General features: G+C 33.2%; 2 protein-coding genes across 26 annotated transcripts in view; both read right to left on the reverse strand.

Annotated features, from left to right (window-relative positions):
* The window catches only part of shot (dystonin-like protein short stop), a 572,629-nt gene that overhangs the window by 242,167 nt on the left and 303,416 nt on the right, over positions 1–27,046 (reverse strand). The window lies entirely within an intron of this gene.
* LOC147077918 (uncharacterized) lies at positions 1,084–17,702 on the reverse strand. Its single transcript, XM_085940046.1, has 3 exons — positions 17,378–17,702; positions 1,388–2,365; positions 1,084–1,140 (listed from the first exon to the last, which is right to left on the reverse strand). Exons 2-3 carry the CDS (start codon positions 2,024–2,026, stop codon positions 1,084–1,086), a joined length of 696 nt encoding a protein of 231 aa, XP_085796172.1. The 5' UTR covers positions 2,027–2,365; positions 17,378–17,702.

Below are 27,046 nucleotides of genomic sequence, written 5' to 3' on the forward strand. Positions count from 1 at the left end.
CTTTTTTTTATACAACATAACTAAGTATAAATATGAGAAATAAGTGTAAGACCTAAATAAATCCACGATCTCATTTCAATGTGTCTGGGTCGTCTTAGTCATAAACCAAATCAGTTCAAACAATCTATCAAACCACTTTTTATGGTTTATGGCAGACATCAACAGTTACTTTGATATTTACATTGAGGATGTAAAATATGGATCACTGTGTTTTGATAATCGCTCTAGAACCTGTTTACACATTACTTTTTTTATAAGTTTCCGACAAGAGATAATGAACTTATTCCGTATGTAAATGTAACCGGTCCAGAAGCCATAGATAAGTGAATATATTCGCTACAGATATAATCGATTTTGCAAGTGATAAACGTTTCCTTTTAAGATATTTCCCATAAGCTATAAGTATAAATAACACGATCAAATTGATTGCAGTCTACTTAGGTAGGTATTAGAAATTGAGAAATAATGCAGTTATAGTCATTAATCATTAAACATTAAAAAAAAAACATGATAATACCCAGAGATCTGATCAATAATATGAAAAACATCAAATATATTATACGCATCTAAGCCATATGGTACAGATGAATTAATTGATACTATTACAGTGAGTTGCAGTATTATTCGCATTACTTACTGTAAAAATGTGAATTACCATTCTCTCTCTCATATATGGAGAATATTATGGCATTATGGGCCTCCATTATGTCGACCATTATTAAACAGACTTTTTACGCGAAATGGTCGTTGAAATCATCCCTCAAAGTTGTGCTAAGAGGGTCACAGGAGCAACATGCCAATACATTGATTGGGTTAACATTGCAACTGGTACAGTGATAATGGTGAACATATCGATTAGTAACTACATAAACCAACTTTGTAGAATAAAGATAAATAATTTACATAATAGTTTGTTTTATTATTGATTATTCATGATGTCAAATTTGGCAAGATTATATTGAAAAAATCTAGAAAAAATAATTAAGACCGAGTGTGGCTCGAGCCCACGTTTTTTTATTTCCGTGTGAGTGCTTTCGCCTCTAAGCTATCGATCCGTCTATTATTCATGCGAATTAATTCTTATTACCACGTTTTAACTGTGAAGCTTAAAATTCCACCAATCAGGAAGCAATCTGCTTTCTGAACAATTAAGGTAAATGAATGACATTAGATACTAACTCAATCGTAAAAGACGTTCTGCGCGAGCCAAATTCTATTATTGACGTTCTTGTACTTATGAACAATGAAATTATTGCAATACAACATCGTAGCGCTTCCGGTAGAGTATTACAAATATTCCACTATAAATACTTGTCATTTAAAAACAATTAATTTTAATATAAATAGCACAAAAAGAAAACTCGATGGAAAAACATAATTATATTACCTTGACCCTCTTCGGCTGTATCGCCTTCATTTGCGTAGTCCTAGCATACTGCGACGAGTCCCTGATCTCTCTGCCCTGGGACCTCCTCATCAGGTTTTCAGGGACGCTCTGCTCTTCGCCACGAGATAGAGTCGTCACCTTCCTAACAATCCTCGTCGTAATCCTCCTTGCCCCGTTCTCGCTCTTCCTAGATACCTTCGTGGACTCCAGCGAAGAACCCAATACCTCAGTGGACAATCTCTTCTTAGTGTAAACATTATACAGACTGTCGACATCTTTATTGGTCGCCGATGCCAACGATTGAGATTCGTCGTATTCGAAATGGGTCTGGTTACCGTCGTGGACTATTCTGTCACCGTATGGACTACTGCCGTTTCCGAAGCTCCCAGCGACTCCCGGATAATTTCCATCATATACCGTTGAGGTTTTCGTCAGGCTATCTCTGAGGCTTTTGGGTAACGAAGCCAAATTAAGGCTCGTTGTGATTGGCGGACCTGTCTTTTTCATGCTGGACTTGAGAGGTTTCTGCGACGGATTGCTCCGACCGTATGAGGTCTCAGTTTCCCCTTCCAGAGTAGCTTGGACGAACAGCCGTTTTCCGGCGCCTGTTCCTTGCGTGTCTTTAACGAATCTATACATTGTGTATGCATCAATTGAATGAATTTACCCATGAATAAAATAATCACTTCAATATACAATTATAAGAAAACAAACGCCAAATCCAGCGTCATTGTTTCGATGCATACTCCATTCTTTCGTAGACTTGGTAACTTTTTTCAGGTTATTCGGTTGATTCGATCGATTGGTTTCGTTATTTGTTTGTGGTCACTGTTTTTCCTTGTTAACATTTATTATAATGGCACAATTTAATTGAAAGTACTAAGCATTCGTTCCTTAGAATTCTCTGATAATCGATAAGCTATGTTTGTGACTGTTATTTTATTTAATGCGAGGTGAATTTAATTCGAAGATAAATTCCTATAGAAACAAAAATATTAAATTATTTTCGTGACTGACAAATTTTTGATTGACGTTTTACTATTTATCACATTTTAAATGATCAGAAAGATTCCGCCTTTTTCATAATATTCAATTCACAGTAGATGCAGCTTTGGACATTCGATACTTAATAAGACAAGAGATATAAATATATGAATCATATTTAACTTAACTAGATATAGTATTTTTCTTCAGTAAGCAGGTACTTAACTCCTTACTACTGCTACTTACTATATTGGGTATACGTGCATTTGCATTTTCGCTTACAAATTAAATGTCTCGAAAAAGGGTTTGAACGTATGGTAGGTACCAACATGAATTCTATATACGTGTCGCTAAATTATTGTATTGCAAATTAAAATAACAAAATATAAGTAGGCAGATATCTAATCCTAAATATTTTTTTAATTTATATGTAAGTGGTAAGATAATATCATACGTACCAATTTTACGTAAAGATGAATAGTCAGTCTCAAACTTACACCAATTGTCATTAATTTGTTAGGAAGAACTGTTATAAAATTTCCTATATTATAGAGAAAATTATTTTGTTATAAAGTTATACCTACGTTTACAGTGGCAATACATTGTGAAAATACCAAAGGTGGAGTCGATATAAATAAAAATTATTTCAAGTTTAAACACCTGCTTAATATAAGATAAAAATAGATGTTTTTAAATGAAATAAAAATAAATTAAAACTATGAATCTGCCTCAAACCTTCGGGAGAATTTATAAAACCCTAATGAGAAAAATAATCATAAAACACTACGATGGAAGCCTTCGACGTTATTTAGATATTTATTACATTTATTTTTTAACCGTCGGTTCATCTTTGGATTTAAATATTTAAGCATATTTCTTTTTATTATGTTTAGTTATCTACGTATTGGTTAAGTAGTTAATTTAATAAAATGCATTAAATTCCATGCTTCATAATTCCGACACTATATATTATCTCTAAAATAACTACAGTAAAAATTCGCGTTCAAGTCGTACGACTTTTATTGCTTTTAACTGGTCTAACCAAGAATCAGCATTTAGTGAACGCGAACACTTATGTTTCATTCATTTTCCCTACGTTATTTCATGATGTTATATTACCATGGCTCAAAAATCTCATAGCACCCACAAACTGTTCGGAGCGGTGGCAGACATGAAAAATATTACCAAAACCATCGCCGACGTTCGGTACAGATGTGGCACGACTAGAAGACAAGTAAAAGTCACCTTTTTTTTTATTATATTGCCCTGCGTTCACTTATGTTATATTTTCCGCCATCTTCGCGATTCGCGGTCGCCGGTTAGACCGGGATTGTTATTGCTAGGAATGCGCATGTGAGAAAAAATAATAACCAACAGAAAGTGTCTGAAATAATTTGCGATACGTGCCGAGGAGAAACCGCGATGGCAGTTAAGTACTTATATTACATTATTAAATTTCAACGAGAAAATTTAGAAAGACGTGTGAAACTGGGCATGTTTAAAAATGTCCAAAGAACTTACTCACAACTAACAAGATCCAACTAATGAAAAAATAATATATCACTTAGACTACGAATAGATTTACTAAGCTAAAACGATTTTGAATTCAAGTTAAACCATATTGTTATACCTAACTACGATTCAACAGTAATAAACTATATATATATATAAATAAATATATATATTTGATCAGGAACGGCATGTGAAATTTACATGACAAGCAGGATTTGAAACCAACACAAACTAAGAGAAACGCAGTGCGATAATTCTTTTAACACGATGGGTGGGACGATATTTAAAAAAAAAAAAACGATAAATTGGGAAAGCCAAAGAAACATCACTTCATCATCACTCACATCATTTACGAACACACGTATTTAGTTTTCCGAGAAAAAGCTCTTATAGTACTAAGTTACCTACCCAATTATCAATCTTACGAATACTACGTACTAACTACGCTTCCTGAGTAGTTTAAATTCCGTTAATAATATCATGATATGTAATACTAAATTGCAATTGTTTTTCTGCAATAAACACATGATTCTGGATACCCGATGGAGGTGGTATCAGAGGGGACAATAAAGGTATTGGACTATGTCTATGGAGTCGAAATTTGGGCGTAGGTATATGGAACAGACTATAATTCTCTTCCGAATCGTCTCTTTCTTAATTGGGATTCCGAGCTGTGACTCTATCGGCGTAAATTGACGTTTTCTTGGGCCAATAAGCCACAACAGTTTACAGTTACCATCATATATAGGAAATCTGCATACTTTGTCCATGTTTTCAGTAATTATTATAAATTTAATTTACTCTCATATTGAAAGATAATGTACAGAGAAGAAATGGTGTAGAGAGAAGAGGATTATCTTGGTTACGAAACCTCTGTAAGTGGTTCAATGCCCAAGTTGACGGTGAACTGGTACTCCTGACCCATAACAGGGAGGTGAACAGCAATTTGGTCACTAACTTCCAACAGAAGATGGCACCAAGAGAATAAGTTAATTGTATATCTACAATTAGCGAATAAACCCTTAGCCCTATTGAGAGGTAGGAGTCGAAATATGTTGATACTTTACTAAACGATAGTACACTACACCTATAGTGGCAGACTGGCCGACATAATATTATGAGATAATAAAAATCGACTAGATTGATGTCAAATTTACAGTGCAAAAGTGCAATCATCCACAGTCAAATACTGATTTATAAACATTATAAACACTGTTGACGCTTTTTTGCAATACACAAGATTTTCAAATATACTATTTTATACCAACATAATAAATCCATTAACAATGCACACAGTAAACTTCCATAGGTCGTGCGTCTGGACCTTACACTCAACTCAATTCACAAAGGAAAAAAAACTGCGAGATTTGAGAACAAAATACAAAACACGATCACTATGTAGGTAGCATAGCTAAGCAACTGTCACCTGAACTTTTGCATGCTTTTGCTTTGAGTGGAACATTAAGTACACTACACGGCTGCCAATATTAATCACACGATAAAAACATCGAGCCAATTCGATCGACAGACACAATCTTTTTGAGACAATTTTACCGCATATTTAAAAAAAAAATTTTTGTAGATTCACTGTTCTTTGTTTGTTTCCCATTTCATATAATTCATTACATTACTTGCATAAGCTTTCAAAATATCTTAGAAAAAAAAATGTTAGACTGAATCGGATTCATACATACATTTATCGTTTATCGGGCGCGTGTTTTATGCAATTAAACCATCACTCAAACGAAAATATTACGTTATAATATAACTACACATCTGAGGTATTTTTAATATGCGTCAATAAGTGGCTTATAACAGGAAACACGCAAATTTAGTTATTATCTATTTTGTGGCTAGCATTTTTCGTAATTAAAATTTTAAATCAAATAAGTAATTCATCACAAGATGGCGACAGGATTCAAGTATAAATCTTAGTTTTGGTGTAATATATTATGTTATAGTGACGTCATTTATATTTTAGTGTTTTCGACTTGCAATATAAAAATATTCGGCTACATAAATCCCAAGTCTTGCCGGTGAGTTACGTGGGCTGTGTTATAATCACCTATTAACGTATATAAACCTATATCAATGTAGATAATCACCACATAAATACACACATTGACATAACATATTATTCTAACTCAAAATTCATACAAAACTAATTACCACATGAGCTTGAGATATTACATTTTATTATTTCTTTTTAATTTTGTCTCATGAGACAAAAAAAACTTGCAAATGAAGGCTTAAAAATGAAGAGCTTTTGGGAGCACAATAAATAATGATACAGCCAGGTCTAGCGGTATTTTAAGTGGGTAAATCTGAACGCTTGCATCTTGTTTCTTTCCTACGGTGGATTACATTATCGCGAATTACGGATAGGCCAAAAATTAGAGCCGTCGTCGTGATCTACTAGCAATAAACAATAGAACGTGAACTTTTTTTTAAACTGTTCTGCGCTTTTTTATTACTTTGACCGTGGATTAAAAGAAACTTTAATCCAAAGCTGAAGATTTCTCGAACATAATACAATTGGATTGAATGTTTGATAAGACAGCATTCGCTGCAAATTATTTACAGTTTAAGGTAAATTTATTGGTATGCTTGGCGTTTTTTTTTGGTATATTATAAAGTTACATTATGGTAAGCACTGCGATAATGTTTACATGGGTAAAACAACTAGTAGCACACTATACGGAAATTCTAAAAAGTGTACGTACCTACGTATTTTCAAAAAAATATAGTAATTCCATTGTAAGAATTGACATATTGGAAAAATTTATTACCATACCAAATATCAAGAGGGAGTGAGCAATGTAGATTAAAATATAATGTTTAACCTTAACGTTAATCTGTATACAATACGTGTATTTCTGAAGTTGTTCTAAATTATATATGTCCAATATATTAACATTATTAAAACCAGTCTTAAATTAAAAAAAAAACAGTTTACAACTTATCAAGAAGTACATGTAGGTAGGTACTACGTTAAAATTAAAATTTGGAGAGATTGTGACGCCGTACAGGAATCAAAGTTATCCGGGTATAAAAAATGGAATAGGTATGTTTCGGATTTTTTTCTAAATTTATACTACGCAATTACCAATGTGTATTCGGACACATAGTATGGACACGATCAAGCGGCTAATATCAATTTCTCGTAAAAAAAAAATCTGTTAATACAACATCCACAGTTCATTATATATATAACGTATGCTCGTAGGTACTTGAAAAATATGAACCATATTGTTTTGTAGGTACAAAATATGTATTTATGTATTAATAAAATTCATTATAAGCCACCAATAATTGAACTATCTTAATTCGCAATGGTTATATTTGATTCTTTCATAGCTCTAAAACTATAATACAGATATAACATTATAAACTTAATAATCGTTTACACTGATAACTTATCTGACTTTATAACAATAACGATTGACGTCCCTGATGAGTTCTTGATATAGTATCATTCGAAACTAAGAAGTTTATAACGGCGACAATAGTATAAGTAAATTATTGGTCATATATATATCTAAACTGACCATCAACATTTTTAACAGTCGGCATCTGATGAACAATCAAAGCGATACAAAATAATCATATCTACGTCACGAATAGATCATTCAATGCATTGATAATAGAATGCAGGTATGACCAAACTACGGCACAATAATGATAACGGTTGTGGTGGGTTCAAAAGTTCGGCCCGCGCGAGACGAAGTGATCAGACGAAAGCGACCATACAATATATGTTTGCCCCTCGTATTTATTGGCCAGGGGTGAGAAGGTATCACACCTTACATCTTATATGGCGACTTTGTCGTTCAGCAAAACAAAATTGAATTGTAGCAGGTAGAAGGATTATGTTTATTCTATAGAACCCACAGTCGCCGGCTGACTCGTTACTACATGTTGTTTTCAATGTGTGTTTGTATCTAATAGGTTGATCAAGTGGCAAACATGAATTTCTCGTAAAAACAAACATCTGTTAATACGACTTTCACTCTGTGGAGGGCCCATATTATAATCACCATAGCTAGTCACTTCGCGAACACGAATATCATTGTCGCTTTCCCTACACAGATTTTTCGACATAACATTTATGGACGTAACAAATGGGATACAATATTATTTGAAAGCACCTATAGTATTTTATAATTTATATATGCTCTCATCGTGAATGAAAGATAGAACATTCGTTTCGACAAGTGACATGCTATAGAAAATCGGACTATATTTCTTCGTGAATGATATTTTTTTAAATGTTGATTGTACCCAACAAACATCACTTTTCACGAATACATATTGTAAGCATGGAGCGAATATGCAACGTTACATCGCTACGAAGAGTTAATGTATTCAGTTTATATAAGGGTATGAAATAATTTTTGAACGATTAAATACCAATCACAAAAAATAACCTCGATTGGAAAATGTTGAATACCACTGATATAAATGAATAATTGAAATTCAGGAGAGCGCCTGGTGCCCGATTACGGTTAGTTCGGCGGACGAAGGTCGCAGTTTCCGGCCAGCGTGGCCAATCACCAATCACAGCACAACAGCGCTTTTAAACGGCTGTGGGCGTGACACACCACGCATTCATTGTATTCTAACTAAGTAAGTAACTTTATAGTTTTTTTTTTAATATTTTTATAACATTCTTAAATGGAAATGCAATAGAGCCACAGTTTATATTTGAATTGTATCGGGAAGTAATTGATATCTATAGGAAAGTTTTACCAGCAGCAATACATAACATGCTATTGATGATTATTTGAAGTGATATCACATCACCCATGTTTATACGTTGGAATACGTAAAATACTTACATAAAACCATATAAACAACCACAAAGTGGGGTTGTACTAATAATGAACTCTTTGGATTCTTGTTCTGAATTAAAGACACATTGAAAAATCAACATGTGAATTTTGCCACATGCGGGAGTAGGTACTCAGAAGTACATAATTATATTTTTATAATACAATGGATAGCTTGGCAGTGTGATATTTTTTCGGTGGAGTATATTACTCTGAGGGTGGAATGCTATCTTGCTATAATTATTATAAAATCATTAAGAACAAGTCTAATTATTTTCGGTAAGTTTAATATCCTTTATTTTATTACTTAGTTCATTATAATAATAAAGTGCGACACCCCTTTCTAAAATAATTATGTAATATTTAATCTTGGCAATAATATCGATCTTACCTAATGAATAATCTTCCTATCGAAACGTTATCAATATTAATTTAAAGCAATCTTTTTACTGGCAATTCTATTTACGTACGAATTTCACAGGCAATACGATAAATCGTAGAATACACATTGTTATCGGAGAGACTTAGCTGTTAATTTAAAATTCAAAACCAATCTTGATATAAATCGCCGAAAAAAATATATCTATTCCGGATTTAGTTTTTTTTTTTAAATAGCGCCATTGTTCGCTACCAGGAATTCAACCCGCATGAAATGGATATCTGGTATGCTTCGCCCACCTCTCCACCTTCCAACTCTTTGTATGGACAGCTGCTAGTCGCATAGCTGTCGATCCAAATTCATATGGAAAGAATAATGTTGTTTGCAGTCTATTTGGTGATCTGTCGCCTGTGTGGAGACGCTATAGAAAAACCGACGCGGTCAGAGCCGTTTATTTATTTTATGCAAATTCGATGAGACGTCGTTAACTTCCTCATTGCATAGTTTTGTAATGCTAATAGATTATTTTAAAAAATTAACTAGAATTTTGCTGCCTTCATATTAACTTATAGCTTATAACCATTCACGTATGGCTACTAAAACTCAGTCTTAGTACTAGACACAATAAATACATGGTTGCGAATTTGTAATATGCACCCAAATTACAATCTAGATAAAATTATTTTAAATAATATCATGTATACACAGTATATATGATATAATGCTTTACCAATTGTGGATTAGGACATGAAGACGCTTTCAAATACTCTTAATATATTTGATTAATATTTTACTGTATCATATTTTCCAACATTTGTTTCACACGCAGCGAATATTATCGCGCAGCCATTGTTCACCGACATGTAAATAGACAATACTCGCTGTGTGTGAAACGGGGGAAACTGTGAATAAAACTGAATAGTTAGTACTAGAAAATATATTTGATAAAAATACTACGCCCACGAGACTTGAACCCCTTAGAAACCCACAGGATTTGCGCTAATGTGCTTTACCAGTTAAGCCACGGGCACCCTATCTAATTACGACGGAGTTAAGTAATAGTTTCTACACATGCGTTCAAATTACGTTAATTTTTGGCTACCAAGGAACCTTAAATCAAGGTACCAACTATCTTAATTACTAACCTACGTCAGTATCTCTACAAATTTTAGTAACAAAACTTGTTTTTTTATTCTCAAAGCTTGTGAATTAGTCATTTGAATTAAACGTATTAAAAAATAATTATCAATTTAGCCTAATTGAGTTTGAATTCTAGAAAGAATACCGTTGCATGTTAAGAGTTAACATTTCAATTTAACAATATTCGCCTGTTAACCTTTGCAGAACGGTGACTAGCGCTTCTAACAGTAAATAGTAAAATTATGGAATGACATTCTTGAATCAACTAGTCATTCGTTCGTAAACTTCGCCGATCGAATTCACAATAATGCAGTTAATGATATTTAGACGCTTCCTGGATTTTAAGAAATGTTTCATTAGCTATAAATAACGTGATTTACACATCAAAGTAGATGATATTAAATACACGTTATACCGTCCTACTTGCAAAGATAAGTATTATGTAACTGATTAATAATTAAAATGTCTGCGTTTTATCGAAAATGAACTGTATATATTTAAAATAAACTATTTAGGTAGCTAAGTTACTAGTTTAACTCAGTATAATAATTTATTAATACGATGTATTCAATTTTTATACCTATTGATGTCAATGACACAAAATCTTTTGCCTACCAACATTTCCAAATTATAGAAAATGTTCCCTTCATCGTTAAAAAAAATTTGTCACGGAATATGTTATCCTAGGAAAAAAATGTGTTTTGTTTCTTTGGGACGTTACATTTTCTACAATACACCCAATTCACCGCTGACAATTAAAAATCATCACAATATCAGACCCCCTTTATAGCGTGACATGATATTATATGAACGACTTCTTAGATTGTTGAAATAGAAGCTTAAAAGACTTAAAGGAAAACGTATCCACAATCAATACACAAAACCGGTTCTTTGTGATCTACGATTATTAAAAATGCATTTTATATAATGTATATAAATATAAATTGACAGCCAACTAATAATAATACTTACGTGCACTGTGTAGAAAATAATACATACTTTCCAGGTCGCCGTAATGATAATTAAAATTGAGAAAAAAACACATCTGATCTAAGGCAGGGGTCAAACGATCTCACCTTCAAAAATAGCATCATCTAAGTTACTTTTAATGGATGACTATGTATTATAAAAATTTACTTATGATTAGATAATAATCCATTTTTTTAAATTTCTTTAAAAGCGAATGTTTTGTTCGCACTGACAATGACATTCAAATTCAAACTTCGCGATTATGCTAAGCAGAAAGTTATTTTATTAATTAATTCCATTCGAAAGAAAGTAAAAAGTGGCATAACAGATAATGTTAATGTTCGAAGAAATACTGTTGGTAAGTAGATACTTCAAAGACCAGATGGGCCAGAGCAGTCGAATTGACATAGAAGAAGTCGAGAGACTGTCGTCATTAATCTAATAAGAGTTTTATACTATCCCACAGGAGTCAGTTTTGATGACACATCTTTCGTCTTTTGATATCTCCAGGCACCACGTATGTCTAAGTTAAATTATAGGGGCTTTATACACACAGAGATTTATTTTACGGTAATACTATTGTCGCGACAATAAATTCATGCATGTGTGGAACCCGTAATATCTACATATACTTACATAAAATTGACAGCCAAAGCCCATTGATATGGAACAGTACAAAAAGAAAATCATTAAAATTCAGTTCTCACTCTGCCTTGATAGAAGCAGGTGACCGTAAGCGTGGGGACTTAGTCGTGTATAGACGCATCATCACTGTAAAAGCTGATAAATCTACGAATGTCAAGGTGGTGACAATGATAAAAAAGGCCAAGTATATAATCAAAGAGGTTAAAACGAGACAGCTAGAATACTTGACCGTATCATGAGGAATCCCTAAAGGTATCACCTTCTGCATAGTATCATTAAACGGAAGATTTCCGTTAAACGAGATCCTGGCAGAAGAAAAGAATCAAATCAGAAATCAAAAACCTGAGAGACCGGTTTGAGGTAAACACTTTATTGCTAATATACAAGTAACAGGGATGGAAAAATGGTCAAAATCATCGCACATAAAGAAGAGATTAGACAAGACTCTCATCGGGACACAGACTGCTTTTCGACGTGTGGAAAGTATGGAATAGGCTAAGAGTCGGTGTCCCAAGATGCAAGACAAATTTGAAGAGATGGGGCATCTTAACCAGTTAGGACGTCTCATACAAGTGTGGTGAGGTGCATGACGCCAGTGAAAAGGACCAGCTGAATTTGAATGACAATGCAATCGACGCTGCAATGTTTTTGAGAGAAGTGAATTAATTTCAATTTAAATTACCATCAAATGCCGTCAGTCGACAGTATTATTTTTCTAATACAATGATTACCGAAACAAAAAAAACAATAATATATATATGAATTTCTCCAATTACCACGAACTAGCCATTAATTCCATCTCTATATATAAAGAAATACAACTTTTTTTCTTCTTAAAATGACTATTTTAAAACCGCTTTGGTGATTATTTTGAGTAAAACAGTTATTTAAAACTGCGATTATCAAGTAAAATAAAATTAATCGTTAGATTTACAAAAAAGCACCCAGCGCATTGACAGTCGTCATTAGTCGCAAAGTCTATGACACATAATCACAGGTCAACCGGAAGAAAATTATTACATGTAGGTAGGTCCTGACTTCCAACAAAAAACGTTTTTTTGCTAGTTCGTTGGATGGGAGATAACATATGCCTCAGGCCGAGACGGCTTCATCTAAATACGATTTTTCTGTCGAATTATTTCACCATGGGTGGTAGTAGCTCACTTTAGATTATTACATGCAACAAAAAATAGATATCATTACTACGACACATTGATTACGAGATATCATAGTTAGTATGCAGGTACCATTGCATTGGGATGTAATATATTGCTTGTCACGATTGACTGTTCCAACAAATAACGAAGTAGGTAGCTTGTTAATTGCTAAGCAGTGAATAGGTAACGGTAGTGCGAAATCTTTGATTATACGCGCATTTCATTGGGAAGATATTTATGGCAAAATGCAGAGATATCACATACAGATATCAGATACATGGACGGCAAAGGCAAAAGAAAAACAGATGCTAGACGATTTTGAAATGTGGTACTGGTAGCGGATGCTGAGAATATCATGGATTGGATAGCCAATCGTAAAAAACGATTCTATAATTAGTAAACTGCAGTTTTCATACAGACTCTCCTCAGTTTGCTCAAGTCTAACTCTTCAGTTTTTTGGTCATATACCCCATTTAGAAGATGGCAACCTGGAAAAACTTGTGATGTAGGTTAAGGTCGAAGGTCGGATAGGAAGAGCTCCGTCCAAATGGACAAACCAAATGAAGAGTTTCACATTGACGAAGGCTATGCGTGGCGCTGAATTCAGAGAACCTGACCTAACCAACACGTTCTTATTATAAATACGTCGCTAGTTTTTCCCGCTGTTATTAAGTCACCTATTAATACTATGTACTTACAAATTCTTATACTCTAAAGGTAGATCAACTCTAAAATAAAAACTTTTTGAAATATTTATCTATAATAACGAACGGATCTTCGCGAATATATTTGATATCCACACCTATATAGCATGGGTTCCCACCTGGGTGCCATAAAGAGAGGGAATTTAGATAATAAAGTCATTAATTCTGTGTAAACTGACGGGGCAACTTGGATTTGCTGCAATGACGGAAAAGAGAGAGCCATTGTTTTCTTCACCACCATACCATACCTGTGACATAAAAAAACATTGCCTGTAATTCAAATCATTTTCTGAACAAGGAAGTGACTATTACGTTATGGTTTTGGCATGTTTATATTTACATTTTATGCACCGAGTTTAAGCTTGTTTTTTTGATTATATGTGTTCACCTGCAGTAGATAATATCTATGGTTCAATCTGTGGTTACAAAAAAAAATACGTACACCTATATATTATTCAAACTATATATTACTTTTGTAGGGGATGAGAATTATATTCAATCATTAGTCATATAAACGGTTAGAAACCCCTGAATTTTCCATACATCCACGAAATGCAGACAGATGTAAAGTTTATTTTATTATTATTATAGGAATTACAATCATTACAGGATTAAGTTTGGCAAGACGGTTAACCATGCGTGGCATGCTTCTTTGTCAGTGGCATCACTACGCAAAATTCCGCGATAACATCTTGGAAAATAATTTAGCAGATCGTTGTAACAAAAAGTGTGCGAGCGATTCTTGCTCTCTCGAACATATTTAATTCATTTACGTTTTTGGCGTCTCAAAGCGATCCATCATGCCTGCTTAGTTTATTCGCTGTGGGAATTCAATCCCCCATTTCTGCATCCAAAGCCGATATTTTATTATATAAATCCATTACGCTACAAAGATGATTATCCAGATGTGTTGTATGAATATATTTATCACCCAGATCGTTATATAGATAAGTCCTACTATTAAGTCACTACATTATTTCAATCAGACTATTTTGATATTATAACTATCCCAAATACCTGCTCGTGAATATTCTGATACATAATTATTCAAAAACGTAATGCTGACTATATTACAACTAGTTATATTACTATAATTAATCAGAAAAGATCAAACTCGATTTGAGTGAACGAGATTGAAATTTAAAAAAAAACGGAATCTCTCAAGAAGATTTAATTTCTCGGTAAAAAAAAAGCAAGGAAGATCTAAAAAAACTACAGAAAACGACATGAGGTAATTTCGTAACAATGTCGATTTCTCGAGGGTCTCGAGAAATCAAAAAACAATTCTTGTATTCTCGAGAAAACAAATATTTTTGAATTTGAATTTTTTTGAAATCTCGAGAAATAAAAAAAAACGTTGAGAAATCACAAGCTCAGGTTTTTTTGTTTTTTTTTGTTATACCTACCAATATTAATCTATATAAATTTGGATTGCGATCATCTTGATACGATTATCCAAAGAAAACTTGTATTCGGATACATATGTAAAATCTTGTTTACTGAGTTCAGCTCGATTATCAGGACTTACACATAGCTAACCCCGCATAATTCATATAATTGCATTATCTGTGTAAAAAAAGTAACCTTGGCCCTGTATAAACCGGCCTTCATTCGAACATAATCATACATGTGAATTAAACTGGTAAGATAGGTCTTCGATAATTAATTATTAAATCATTAAAATAGTAATTATTAAAAGGATGAAAAAACACCATTTGATGTGTTAATGGTTAATAACCTTCGTTACAATATAAATAGGTACTCGATTGAAAATTGCATAGAATTGAATACATACATCGATCATTGTCAAAATTCTAAGGATCATTATATATATTATGATTAAATGTCTAGTGATAGAACTTATGTTATATCAAAAAAATCAAATTGGGCCAGGTCGTGCATTTGTAAACATTATATCTAAAATATATATAAATAGGTACTAATAAAACCGCGTATAAAAACATCAACTACTACGTGCACGTACGTTAAAACTAAAATTTTGAGAGATCCTGACGTCGGTTAAGAAACAAGTTAAGCACTATTACATATGCTTTGATTCAAACCACAGCAGCCGATTCAGATGTGTCAATACTAATTAATTTCATCGTAATTAGGTACGACGCAGATAGCTCAATTAAAAAGGTACATTGGCCGGAATAAAACGGATGCGGATTCAAATGATGTACTTACGTAAAAAAAAAATATTTAGACGTTCTTTTAAAATAGGTTTAAATGAATCTCCGTTTGCAAAAACGTCAATTTATTAATCTACAAGATTAGATTACATTTTCTTAAAATCAATAAAAAAAAATCACGTTTAGTTAGCTAAATCTGATCGGTGTTTAAATGCGAGCGACATTCTTACACAATATGAAAACAATAGTTGATTTAACCTATTATTGCAAAGTCATGATATGACTATCAAGTCAATGCCTTCTGTATCTGTTTTTTTTTTATTATAGCAAATAGTTATATAAGCTTTCACTAGTTTGGTGTTGGCGATACTAAATTTCACTTACATGATTGGTGCCTAGAAATCTGTGTTAATGGTGAATGAGTGACGTCATAGTGTTTTAAAACATATTATACGCGATTACAGTAATAATAAAACAGATAATAAAATTATTTATATATACCTAGCTACTGCAGATCGTATTACTTTAATATGCGTTTAGGTTTAGATGGTAAGAGGTAGAGCTTCATTAATACGGTTTTAAAAACATTTTTTTTGTTAATTCTCTGATATTTGAATTGTTAGTGTTGACAACTATCTCGGACTATAAACCCACCTTCAGAGGGACAATAATCAGTGGCGAAGGATGGAGGCAGGCTGTTAAGATCCGACATAAATAGTGCATACTAAACGTTGTCAGTCAAACGTATTTGTTCTCATTGAAGTAAGACTACAATGTGTTGACAGTGTTTGTTAATTTTTAAAATCCCATTAAACCTTATCTAATTCAAGCAATAGAAGATAATAGTCAAAAAATATTCGTTTATCTATGAAATATCTAAAAGTATGCCAATAAACCATACATAGTTTTAGATGTTTTATAGATAGAAGAATATTTATATCGATTATGGTTTGATATAGAGAGGGCTTAATGAATTAAAATAAAAACCAACCAACACCACCTGTACCTAATGTGTATTATTAAGTAATTCAACGAAAACAAACGTATGGCTGAAAAGGTGCGCACATTTTTTTCGGATCGCCCATATCATACCTAAACTATTATGGTTTAGTTTCCGCAGGCTTTAATATTTGATTTTTAAAAACAAACCACCACCATCTGCAAATCGTATTCTTCGTTCAATGAAAACAAATAAGCATGACTGACAAAGAGTAGTGTTTATGTCGAATCTTAACAGCCTACCTTAACCCCTCGCCACTGACTTATACATAACATAATTAGTAATTTTCGTTCAATCAATTTTGATTAAACAATGTACCTAAGTAAGTCAACAATGAAATTAGTATTAATTGTAAGTATATATATATAAATCAATTGAACGAATGGAGGACAGAATTTAATTAACAATACAAAAAATATAGAACTTTTTATATAAAATTGGCATATAAATTTTCTGAATGACAAATAAAAACAAGTAAAACGTCAAACAAACATAAATTGTCAAAGTCGATAAATGCATGATAAAAAAAACATTACACATATTATTATGTCACACCACAACGCAAACACACAGAATTATGTACTGTATCCATAAACAGCTGATCGCAATGTAATATGGTACAATTGAAACTTGTACAAAAACACTGAAAAGTCGGTTTAATAAAAACAATTCACATGTCGAAAACACAAATTAAAAAATAGACAATGCTTAAATGAAGAAGAAAAGCTACTTTTGCGATGGTTTGAAACGTGAAAAGTTGTTTATTATTATGATTTGAAAATGGAATATCGACTGCGGATTAGCGCGGGAAATTTAATCGAGAAGCACGCGTGCGCACTGACAGGTGGACAGACACCGACTGGATGAAGAGATGCGATGGCCAGAGAGAGAGAGAGCAATAGTATTGTGCGAATGAGAAGAATACTAATGAAAACAAAAGGTGTGTTTTTTGTATATGAGAGGAAGTACACCAATTACCAAGAAAATCCTCGGAAAATTAATTATCGCTCAGTAATCCTTTGATGCCTATGTCCTGTTTGGATTGGGTTTAAGTTTACGCCATTAGCTATAGTCTTTAGATCAGCGTGTCTCAAGTTTGAGGATATGGCTTCACAGAAGCGTGACATTTTTTAAGGCACCCTTATAGAAAAATATATGCCAAATTGTCTTCAATACAAACGGATTGATTGTTATTCGTTTCACACCTTTGATTATTTGATTTATGGCTAGATTATTGATAAAATTATTAATCAGGTGCTTACAGGTTTGACCAGGAGATGCGTAAAGCTTTCTACCTGAAAAAATATTATAATCATCTCGGGATATTACAAGTTACAACCCGATCTATGGAGTTCGAAAACGAAATACATATATATTTTTACTATTAACGGGGGACGTGCGCCGCGTGGGTCAAAATGGAACTTTTATGCTATTTTCAAAGCATGATCCTGGACATTCCTTAAAAGTTGTAGATAATCGATTTATATAATTTTGAAGCCTTATTATCCTATAAATTTATTTTCAACATTTGATGACTGCATAAAGTATTTGTATTACATAAAATAGTATTCTTTTAAACCTCTCGCTCTAATGTTTTAGAATATAGTCATATTTCGGTACATCCATGTGCAGTGGTGTTAATATTTTTTAGATTTATTAATTTTAAACGCATTTACAAAACCATTCGTAAAATTAATGTTAACATTATATCGTGACATATTTACGATAAAACATTATATTTTATAATCTTTGTGATCCCAAATTTGACAAGAATTAGGCATTTTATTATTCAAAAAATGGGTATTTAATGGGTAACAAAAAATAAGATATTTTTTTACCTATATAAAATAGATAATTTTGAATTTTAGTAAAGACCAGTACCGGGCAGTTAGCGTGAATGTGTATTTTATATTATGTTCGTGCAGTGAATTTGGTTGGGTAGTGCTTTCGGCGGAAGTGACTGAACGATGCAGTTTCTGACGTGAGTAAGCGGCTATATTCATATTGTAATGCAGGTTAGGCATTCGTGGGAGTGGTTTTTTTTTAACAATAGACCTTTACGTGTCACCACTGACTGTATCATCAATATATGAAAATAAAGGCATCGGTTTCAATTTCAACAAACTTTTTCTATGCTCTATCAGCTCGTCTATCAATAGTGCTTGAATATATTATTTATACAATATAAATAAGAGTTTTTCCACTGGTGGGCTACGACCATATATTTAGGAAGTTTGCTGCAAGATATTGTTTCGCACAGTAAAACGTCCACTCAACACTAATAATGCCTCTCTTTCAATGGTTAGTCTGTATTTCAATCCCTAGAAAACAATTATTTGCATTATTATGACAATACCTAATTCTTAATAATAACCTGCACTATTATGTTATATTAGCAAAACTGAAACTCAATAGATACATTTGGTTAGAAATGCTTTAGTATCGATAATCCAAACATTTACTTCGATGAAAATAGGGAACAACATACGAGTTGAAAAATAATCAAACATTAAAAGTTTGTTCTACAACTTGTAAACTTTAAAATAAGAACAATTTCCGACCACTATGTCGGATAAACAATAAAATATCATTGTCTCATTTTCCATCACATATTTCACCAATCCTGATTGCGAAGTACGGGTAGTTAAGCATCGACCATAAGTTATCAAATAAGTGCATTCAAAGAATTGATTAGGTACTTTATACTTTAAATTATTATCAATAGCAGCGGGGAAAAGAAAATGAGGGTGAAACGCACAAAATATGTATATTTAAGAGTTTGAAAGTACAGTGAAGGTACCGTAAATACTATGTATATACAATTTTATAAATCGAATAGTGTGCCGTGATCCCATCCCGAAAAGGTTGCGGTTAGTTGCGATTCCAAAAAGCACTATTATAAAAATGGTACTGCAGAATAATTGAGATACCACACAATGTATTTTGACACTACGATATCACTGCAATACCATCAAAGATGTAAAGTAAACAATATAATATTTGATTACCCTTTTCATTTCAGACATCCGCGTCCTAAAATCAGGTTGATTTTGATTGTTTCAGTACTGGCGTGCCTTACGGAATATGTGCACAAAGTGAGGAAAATTTTCAGGGAAAAACTTCGAAGTTCGAACAGAGGTTATAAGTAGTGAGCAACTTAAATCAGGTTACAAGGCACAGTAAAAAGTATATTAATTAAGCAGACGAAAACTAGACGGAGAGCGCGTATTTAAAATTACTCGAAAAATAAACATTTATTATTTTTCGAAATTCGTCGTAAAAGTCAACTGTGAGTGATAATTATCGGAGTTGACAGTACATATTATTATGAAAGTGCAACATAGTTGGAAAAAATAATATACTAAACTTATATATTATAATTGTATTTATACCTATGATTACTGTAAACTAGTTGCCTCCAACCAACCGCCCACGGTGGCCGCGCGGCATGAGCGTTGGACTATCATGCCGTGGGTCCCAGGTTCGAATCCTGGGTCTGGCAAGTACACATATTGTTTTTCAATATGTGTGTGGTTCAGGGTATGGACCTGATAGGTTGAGCAAGTGACTGACATCCATTTCTCGTAAAAACAAAATCTGTTAATACAAACCTCTACTCTGTGGAGGCCCATATGATCCTATTAGGATCGGACATGGTCGAAAAGAGAAGAGTTGCCTTGAAGTCGGGTCAAACTATCACAAAACAAGGTCCCTACACCAATTTGAATAATTTTAATTCGAATTACTGCCTTAGTAAATTTAATATAAATAACAAAAAAATCACACAAAATAATAATAAAATGGATAATAGTGAGGCTAAATTGATGTTATGCAGCTGCAAGTGAAATTAAAAATATTCCATTGTTCTTTTGAAACAATGTGATTTGCAAAGCCTCGTTATTTTCCTACGCGGACCGAATACAGAAGGAAACATATACGCCATCTTTATATAAAAAATAAATTGTCCGGACACGATAATTCACTTAAAAAAGACATGTCACAATAATGCATATAACTAAATAGTTGACAATCGTCGGTTGCGTAACATTAACTCAAACCAAAAAACTATGACCTAAATTATACATTAAAACATTTAATAACCCTTTCCCATACCTACAGGATTTTTTACTATTTTTTTTCTATCAAATTATAAAAAAATAATCGGTACTGTTCGGTTAAAGCGGATACAGCGGAAAACGCATTTTGAAAATAGCCGATAAACTGTATTAATTGTTAGGTTAACCTAACCAAAACCAACCTAATGACATGGCCCCTAAATGTAGGCCCTCAGCCGGCATTTTTCCTTAATAAATTAGTGACGTCACAACTTTTCGATCCGACCGTGAATGTCGATTTTACTTGCAAAATACGTGCCTAATCTCTAAACAAAGCTATAGTTATTGTGTATTGAGTCCCGTAGTGCAGTCTGAGTGACTTATAGCCCCTCAGAATGAACTACGGATGAATTCTCTTTCAAGGGGACCAAATGGTCTTATAAGGTGAAATGTAAGTAATTGAAATGTATAGGATTAAGGTTAAAAATAGATAATAAATTGTAAACGACTTATGGGATATCATTTGCTAAACATTGTAAATAAATATTCATTTGTATTTAATCTGATTTTGAATTATATAAAAATAAATTTTATTTTTTTCTAAATTGAGTCGCGATGTTTTCACCGCGGCCAAAGTAAAATAACTTAAATAAATAAATTATGATATCAAATATTGTCGTATTTAAAATCTAATGATTACGTTTTGTAAGTACTGATTACGCACACTTAATTTAAATAACAAATTAATATTTCGAATTATAATAAAAAGGGTACCAATTTAAGTACCTACTTTTGTAAAAGTTAAATGAAGGAATTTCGAAAATAGAAATTCTGACAATGTAAGTCTAAGGACTCGGTTGCTCTTTTAATTTACGAATAAAAATTATTCTTTAGATCTGTCAATTAACCTCGACAGATCAATATTAAATTACCCAAAGTAGGTAATTTTCAAACTTAATAAATGAAGGCTTGTCATAGAAATTTTGATTGAAACTAATGTTATACCTTTAAGTTGAAGTGTTCTATAAATATAATTGAATAAATTTTAACCGCAACCCTTTCCGATTATCCATAATTAGCCCGCAAAAGTTCTGCATAAAAGAAACGGACAAGTTTGTTTTTCTGCCATTCTCTTTGCAAATACGTAGCCAGTCGGTAGTCTTAATGATTCACGCCTCTGTTACGTATTATTTTTAGCGAAAATATTTTCATTTTTCTTTTCCGTTAGCTCGATAAATGAACTAACAGATATTTGGACAATTTGTGCCAAAAGCCCTATAAGGACTTTCACGATTGTTATCAAACTTGTACCGCCTATAGGTATTAATTAATTATATATTTTTATTCTATTGAATGTTCATAATTTTCCGGAAAAGCCGGGAAATAAACGACTTTTCTGTGATTGGTCCAAAACTTTGGCCATTAGCTCTGTGGAGGAGGTAGAACGATCTCCCATTGGTCCATATTTCGAATGACGTCAAAATCTCGGGTTTTTCCCGCTGCGAATCTATATAACGGCCTGTATTTTATGTACCGTTAGTAGTCGATCTTCTCATATCACCGTGAGGTTGTGCCTGAGGGCCCACCAAATTCACATAGTTTTAATTATTTTCGCGAAGTAATTCGTTCACGAGGATTACGTCCGACGTGTCACGAGTTGATACGTCATCGTAAGTGACACGTGTTCGGGCTGTCAGATGGTATAGTAAACATATCGCCACAGTACGCGCCACCTATCCGCGATCTATTATATATATAAAAGGAGCATAGCTTCTTAAATTTTACGGTCGGCGACTCTTAGTTATAAGTGTGTAATCGTACATTAATTAAACATAAAATAATTATAATTGATTAACTTTATTTAATAATTAATTTAAATAAGAGTATAAAATAATTATGTAATTATTCGAAATTAAACTAGAGTGTATAATTGTCGATTATAATTAATTAAGAAAAGAAATTAAATTTGTTATCGAGAATAATTTAATAAATAATTTGAATTGAATTACCAAAAGGAGTTTTCATTTTCATTTTTGAAAAACAACCAACGAAACATTTCGTGAAAAACATCTAATACTAAGGGAAGTGACAGATAGTCAGCTGTCTTTGACGTTTACGTAAATATTTACGAAAATAAGTTCGATCTGAAAGACAATCGGATAATTAATGATCTAGGCACTGACCTATCGCTAGGTAGTGGTCCTAAATAATATAAAGTTAAATAATAATGATCAAGTGTATTCCAAAAGTGTCAATCGAGAACTTTAGTTGATCACCCTCTCCCCGAATAGTATCGAGCTAGCCAAACAAAGGTTCTTGATCGGTCCGAGGGCAGGACCGGTTGTAGATAAAGTACCTTTGAGACTATTCCAGGACCGGGGTGAACGTCACTAACCTAACCTAAACTAACCCAAACTAACAAATAATCCATTTTATCGGCTATTTTCAAAATGCGTTTTCCGCTGTATCCGCTTTAACCGAACAGTACCAAATAATCTACAAACGAAATTAGGAAATCTAGAAATGTATAACAGCAGTTAGTGTGTTATTTAGCAGGAGAAAGCCTAATATCGAAATGCATGGAGAACGATTATATAGTAGGTACATAGTGGGTAGGCTACTTACAGACCTGGACGGATCATTCCAGTGTTTCCTATTTTTTTTTACTAATTTTAATACATAGATTTTTGCCGGTATACGCATAACCTACTTTTCAGCGCGAATTATATGTTGAATCTATTTTTTCTCTCGATTCAGAAGTGCGTAATGCATTTTTTTCACTTGTAGCACCTACTTATCTATTTCCGAATAATGTATAGTGCGGAAATGGCCTATTTTATTACTTTTGTCGTCCATTCAGAAATACGGCGTCAATTATTTAACTATTTTTTATAATATTGGGGCTGCGAACACTGCTCCAATAATTATTGATAAATGCGTACAACCGCGTCAAATATTTCGCGTATGACAGGGATGCACGTACCACAGTATGACAGGGATGCACGTAACACTGGTATATTCTACACCTACTCCTTCATATAGGCAAAATCAAATACGCAACTAATTTTAAAAAAAATCTTTTTATTTCAAGTAGAAATTGCAGGAATGTGACTTTTGACGATTGAATACAACGCCCATACAAAAGGTTATTTTAATTAAGTAAAACAACTAGACAAACGTACGAAATTATCTATGGTGGGTAATTAATTATTCCACTAAATACAATTATATTCAGACAAGTTCACAGAACACGGTTTACTTTACCTTTCGCTAATTGCTAATCACGAATTAGTCTAAAAATAATTAAGAAAAAAAACACGCCTAGGGTCCCACGGCCCAGATAATCCCAGTGAATAAGACGTACTTAACACCAAATTGAAAAATGGTCGCCGACACAATGGTGAATAGGCCGGTGTGAGAGTGCGGGAAATGCCGTGGATAAGAAGTTCCGCATTATTACCACGATTTTGATGGTTTATCGGAATGAACCATGAAAAGTTTAAGTTAAGGCTACCGTAGCTCGTTCATTGTAAACGTGCCCTTGATAGGAACTAAATATAGCGATCTCCGACAAGATTTTCAATCTCCGGGATTGATATTTATTTAATTCCAATATCCCAGAAAATATAGGTACTAAATGCTTTTTTATAAGTCAACGTAATTGTTAATCAATCGTTTAATACTGCGACTTCGCTAGTGTGTTATTATAATCACGTACAAGGGGTGCGAAACCTGTTCCCATTAGATGACCACATTAAGTTAGATTGTATCATTAAAAGACCACATTCAAAAAAATAAAAAAAAAAATAAAAACTATCGTGTAATAAGTTAAAAAAAATGTATTTATTCAAATTGTTGCAAATAATAGCCTACAACAGGGGTGGTGAACCTATGGCACGCGAGATGAATTTGCACGGCACGCGAACGAAAACCAATAAAAATATTCAAAAAGGTTTACAAAGGAATATTATTATATTACCTACATATAAAAAAATAATGACGACATTTGAGAAAATTGTGCAATTTGCGGCCCGCGGCGAAAATATTTCCCAAAAAAAACGACCCGACTGCGAAAAATTGACCAATCTGCGGCTCGCGGCGAAAATAATTTCCTAAAAAAACCAGCTGACTCTTTGGCACTTTTACAGTCGAAAAATATTTTTTGGGAAATGTTGGCACGCGTATGCAAAAAGGTTCGCCAACCCTGGCCTACAACATCACAAGTTTCTTGCGGTTGTAATACTCATACAAATACTATAGTATAATTAATACTCATTTTGATTCCTGGAAAATAGTCAATTATATACTATTATGTACCAATTTAACTGACGTTTACGTGGTAGAATAATTGATTTGAAACATGTTTTTTGTTACTTATAGTTCAATTGAGTCATCTACAGCTGTTTCGGGCTATAAACCCATCTTTGAAACGGTCGACTATAACCAAAGGTGAAGATTCGGACAACCTGTTTCCAATCTCGGACGGTTGCGAAACAGCTGTCAACGTAAATAACTCAGTTAAAGTAGAATTGACAAAAATAACATTATTTCAAAACCAATACATACATAGACAATTATTATAAGTAATATAATTGTATGCAAAATATACTATATTTTGAAAGATTCAATAAGGAAAATGTTCCGTGCACTACTGTTTTTTTTAGAAATACCTACTATAATTTTACACCATTGTACTATAAATACCATAGAACAAGATGACAACACTGACTAAGATCCTCGTTTTCAAAACTGTACTACTCTTTATATGTAGTAAATTATATTGGTCACCTAATAAAGCTAGTTTCATAATAAATACCTAAACCTTTCCTACAATAAATGATTGTCATTAGCTGAACCTATTAAATCCATGCTCTGCACTAAGCACACATTACTAAAAAAAACATGTGTGTTAATTGAACTGGCATTGACGTGGTAGAACTCTATTATAATGGTTTTTCAACAAAGTTTTTATGTTAAATCTACATATTGTTAATTTCGGGCTATAATCCATCTTTGAAACTGTCATTCCTAAAATGGGGTTATACCCCGAAACACCTATCAACATAAATAACTCGGATAAAGTAGAATTTTCAAAAAAAGTTTCCATCGAATTCCTAACATGTGATGTAGTTGTAGTTGATGTAGTTTCTATTCTGCCACTGGGGTACTCAAGGCACTTAGTACTATTACGTACAATAAGTATGTACCTGTAATCAACAACTTTCACTGCGGAACTTTTAATTAATATTTAATTACCACATTTAAATAACATGCTAATTATATCTAATAGGCACCTGATGCACAACGCACCAGTTGCGTTGGACGCAGTGTATGGGAGATATTAATCGATTATCTCACCAGATGACGCCAAGAAATACCATGACATCACAGAGGGAGGAATGTAATAGAAAAACTTTAGAGATAAGACGTCAGCTCCGCTTTCGGGATATGTATGCCGAATCCGTTCGCGAATGTACGAGAAAATAAATAATAATGACAGGTAAATTTAATGACTCGCAGACGGCCGACATTTTAATTTGGCATCTCAAAATGGCCGCCTCTGGCGGGTCAACGGCCAACAAGCTCCAAGTCGTGATTTTAATTGCATAACAAACAAAAGGAAGTCATCATGGGCATCAAATGCGATTCGGATTGCAGTTCGCCAGATACTGGAAGTCAAGTAACATTTTTTTTTCGTTCGAAGTTTGACCCATGACTATAAATCTTGGTCGTGTTGAGTTAACAAGCATAGGCCAATTCCAGCTTAGCTTCGTATTGACTATTGAGGATGTCGAAAATGTATTTGCTAGTAACCCATTATCAGACCGAGTTACAAGTAGGTACATAATATTATTAACAATCAATTTATAAATTTGAAATAACAATACTTGAAATAACCATTCCCTTGATCGATTACTACCAGCTACATAAAATAAATAATATCTACTAATATTATCGGTACGCAAACCAGTATTAAAATACTCACAAAATAGAGGAGCGAAGAGAATAATAGAAAATGGAAAAATCGGGAAGAAATTTAAAGCATTACAAATGATACAAATCGGTGAACGGTGCTACTGACCATGGTCGTGGCTGCGGCCGCACTTGTGCGTACACGGCGTCAGAGAGGAAACCCCCCTCTCGGTCACC

This window comes from Rhyacophila brunnea, unplaced genomic scaffold (genome assembly GCF_057557595.1).
Source record: "Rhyacophila brunnea isolate RB1 unplaced genomic scaffold, BYU_Rbru_1.0 scaffold_12, whole genome shotgun sequence".
In the NCBI taxonomy this organism is placed as follows: domain Eukaryota; kingdom Metazoa; phylum Arthropoda; class Insecta; order Trichoptera; family Rhyacophilidae; genus Rhyacophila; species Rhyacophila brunnea.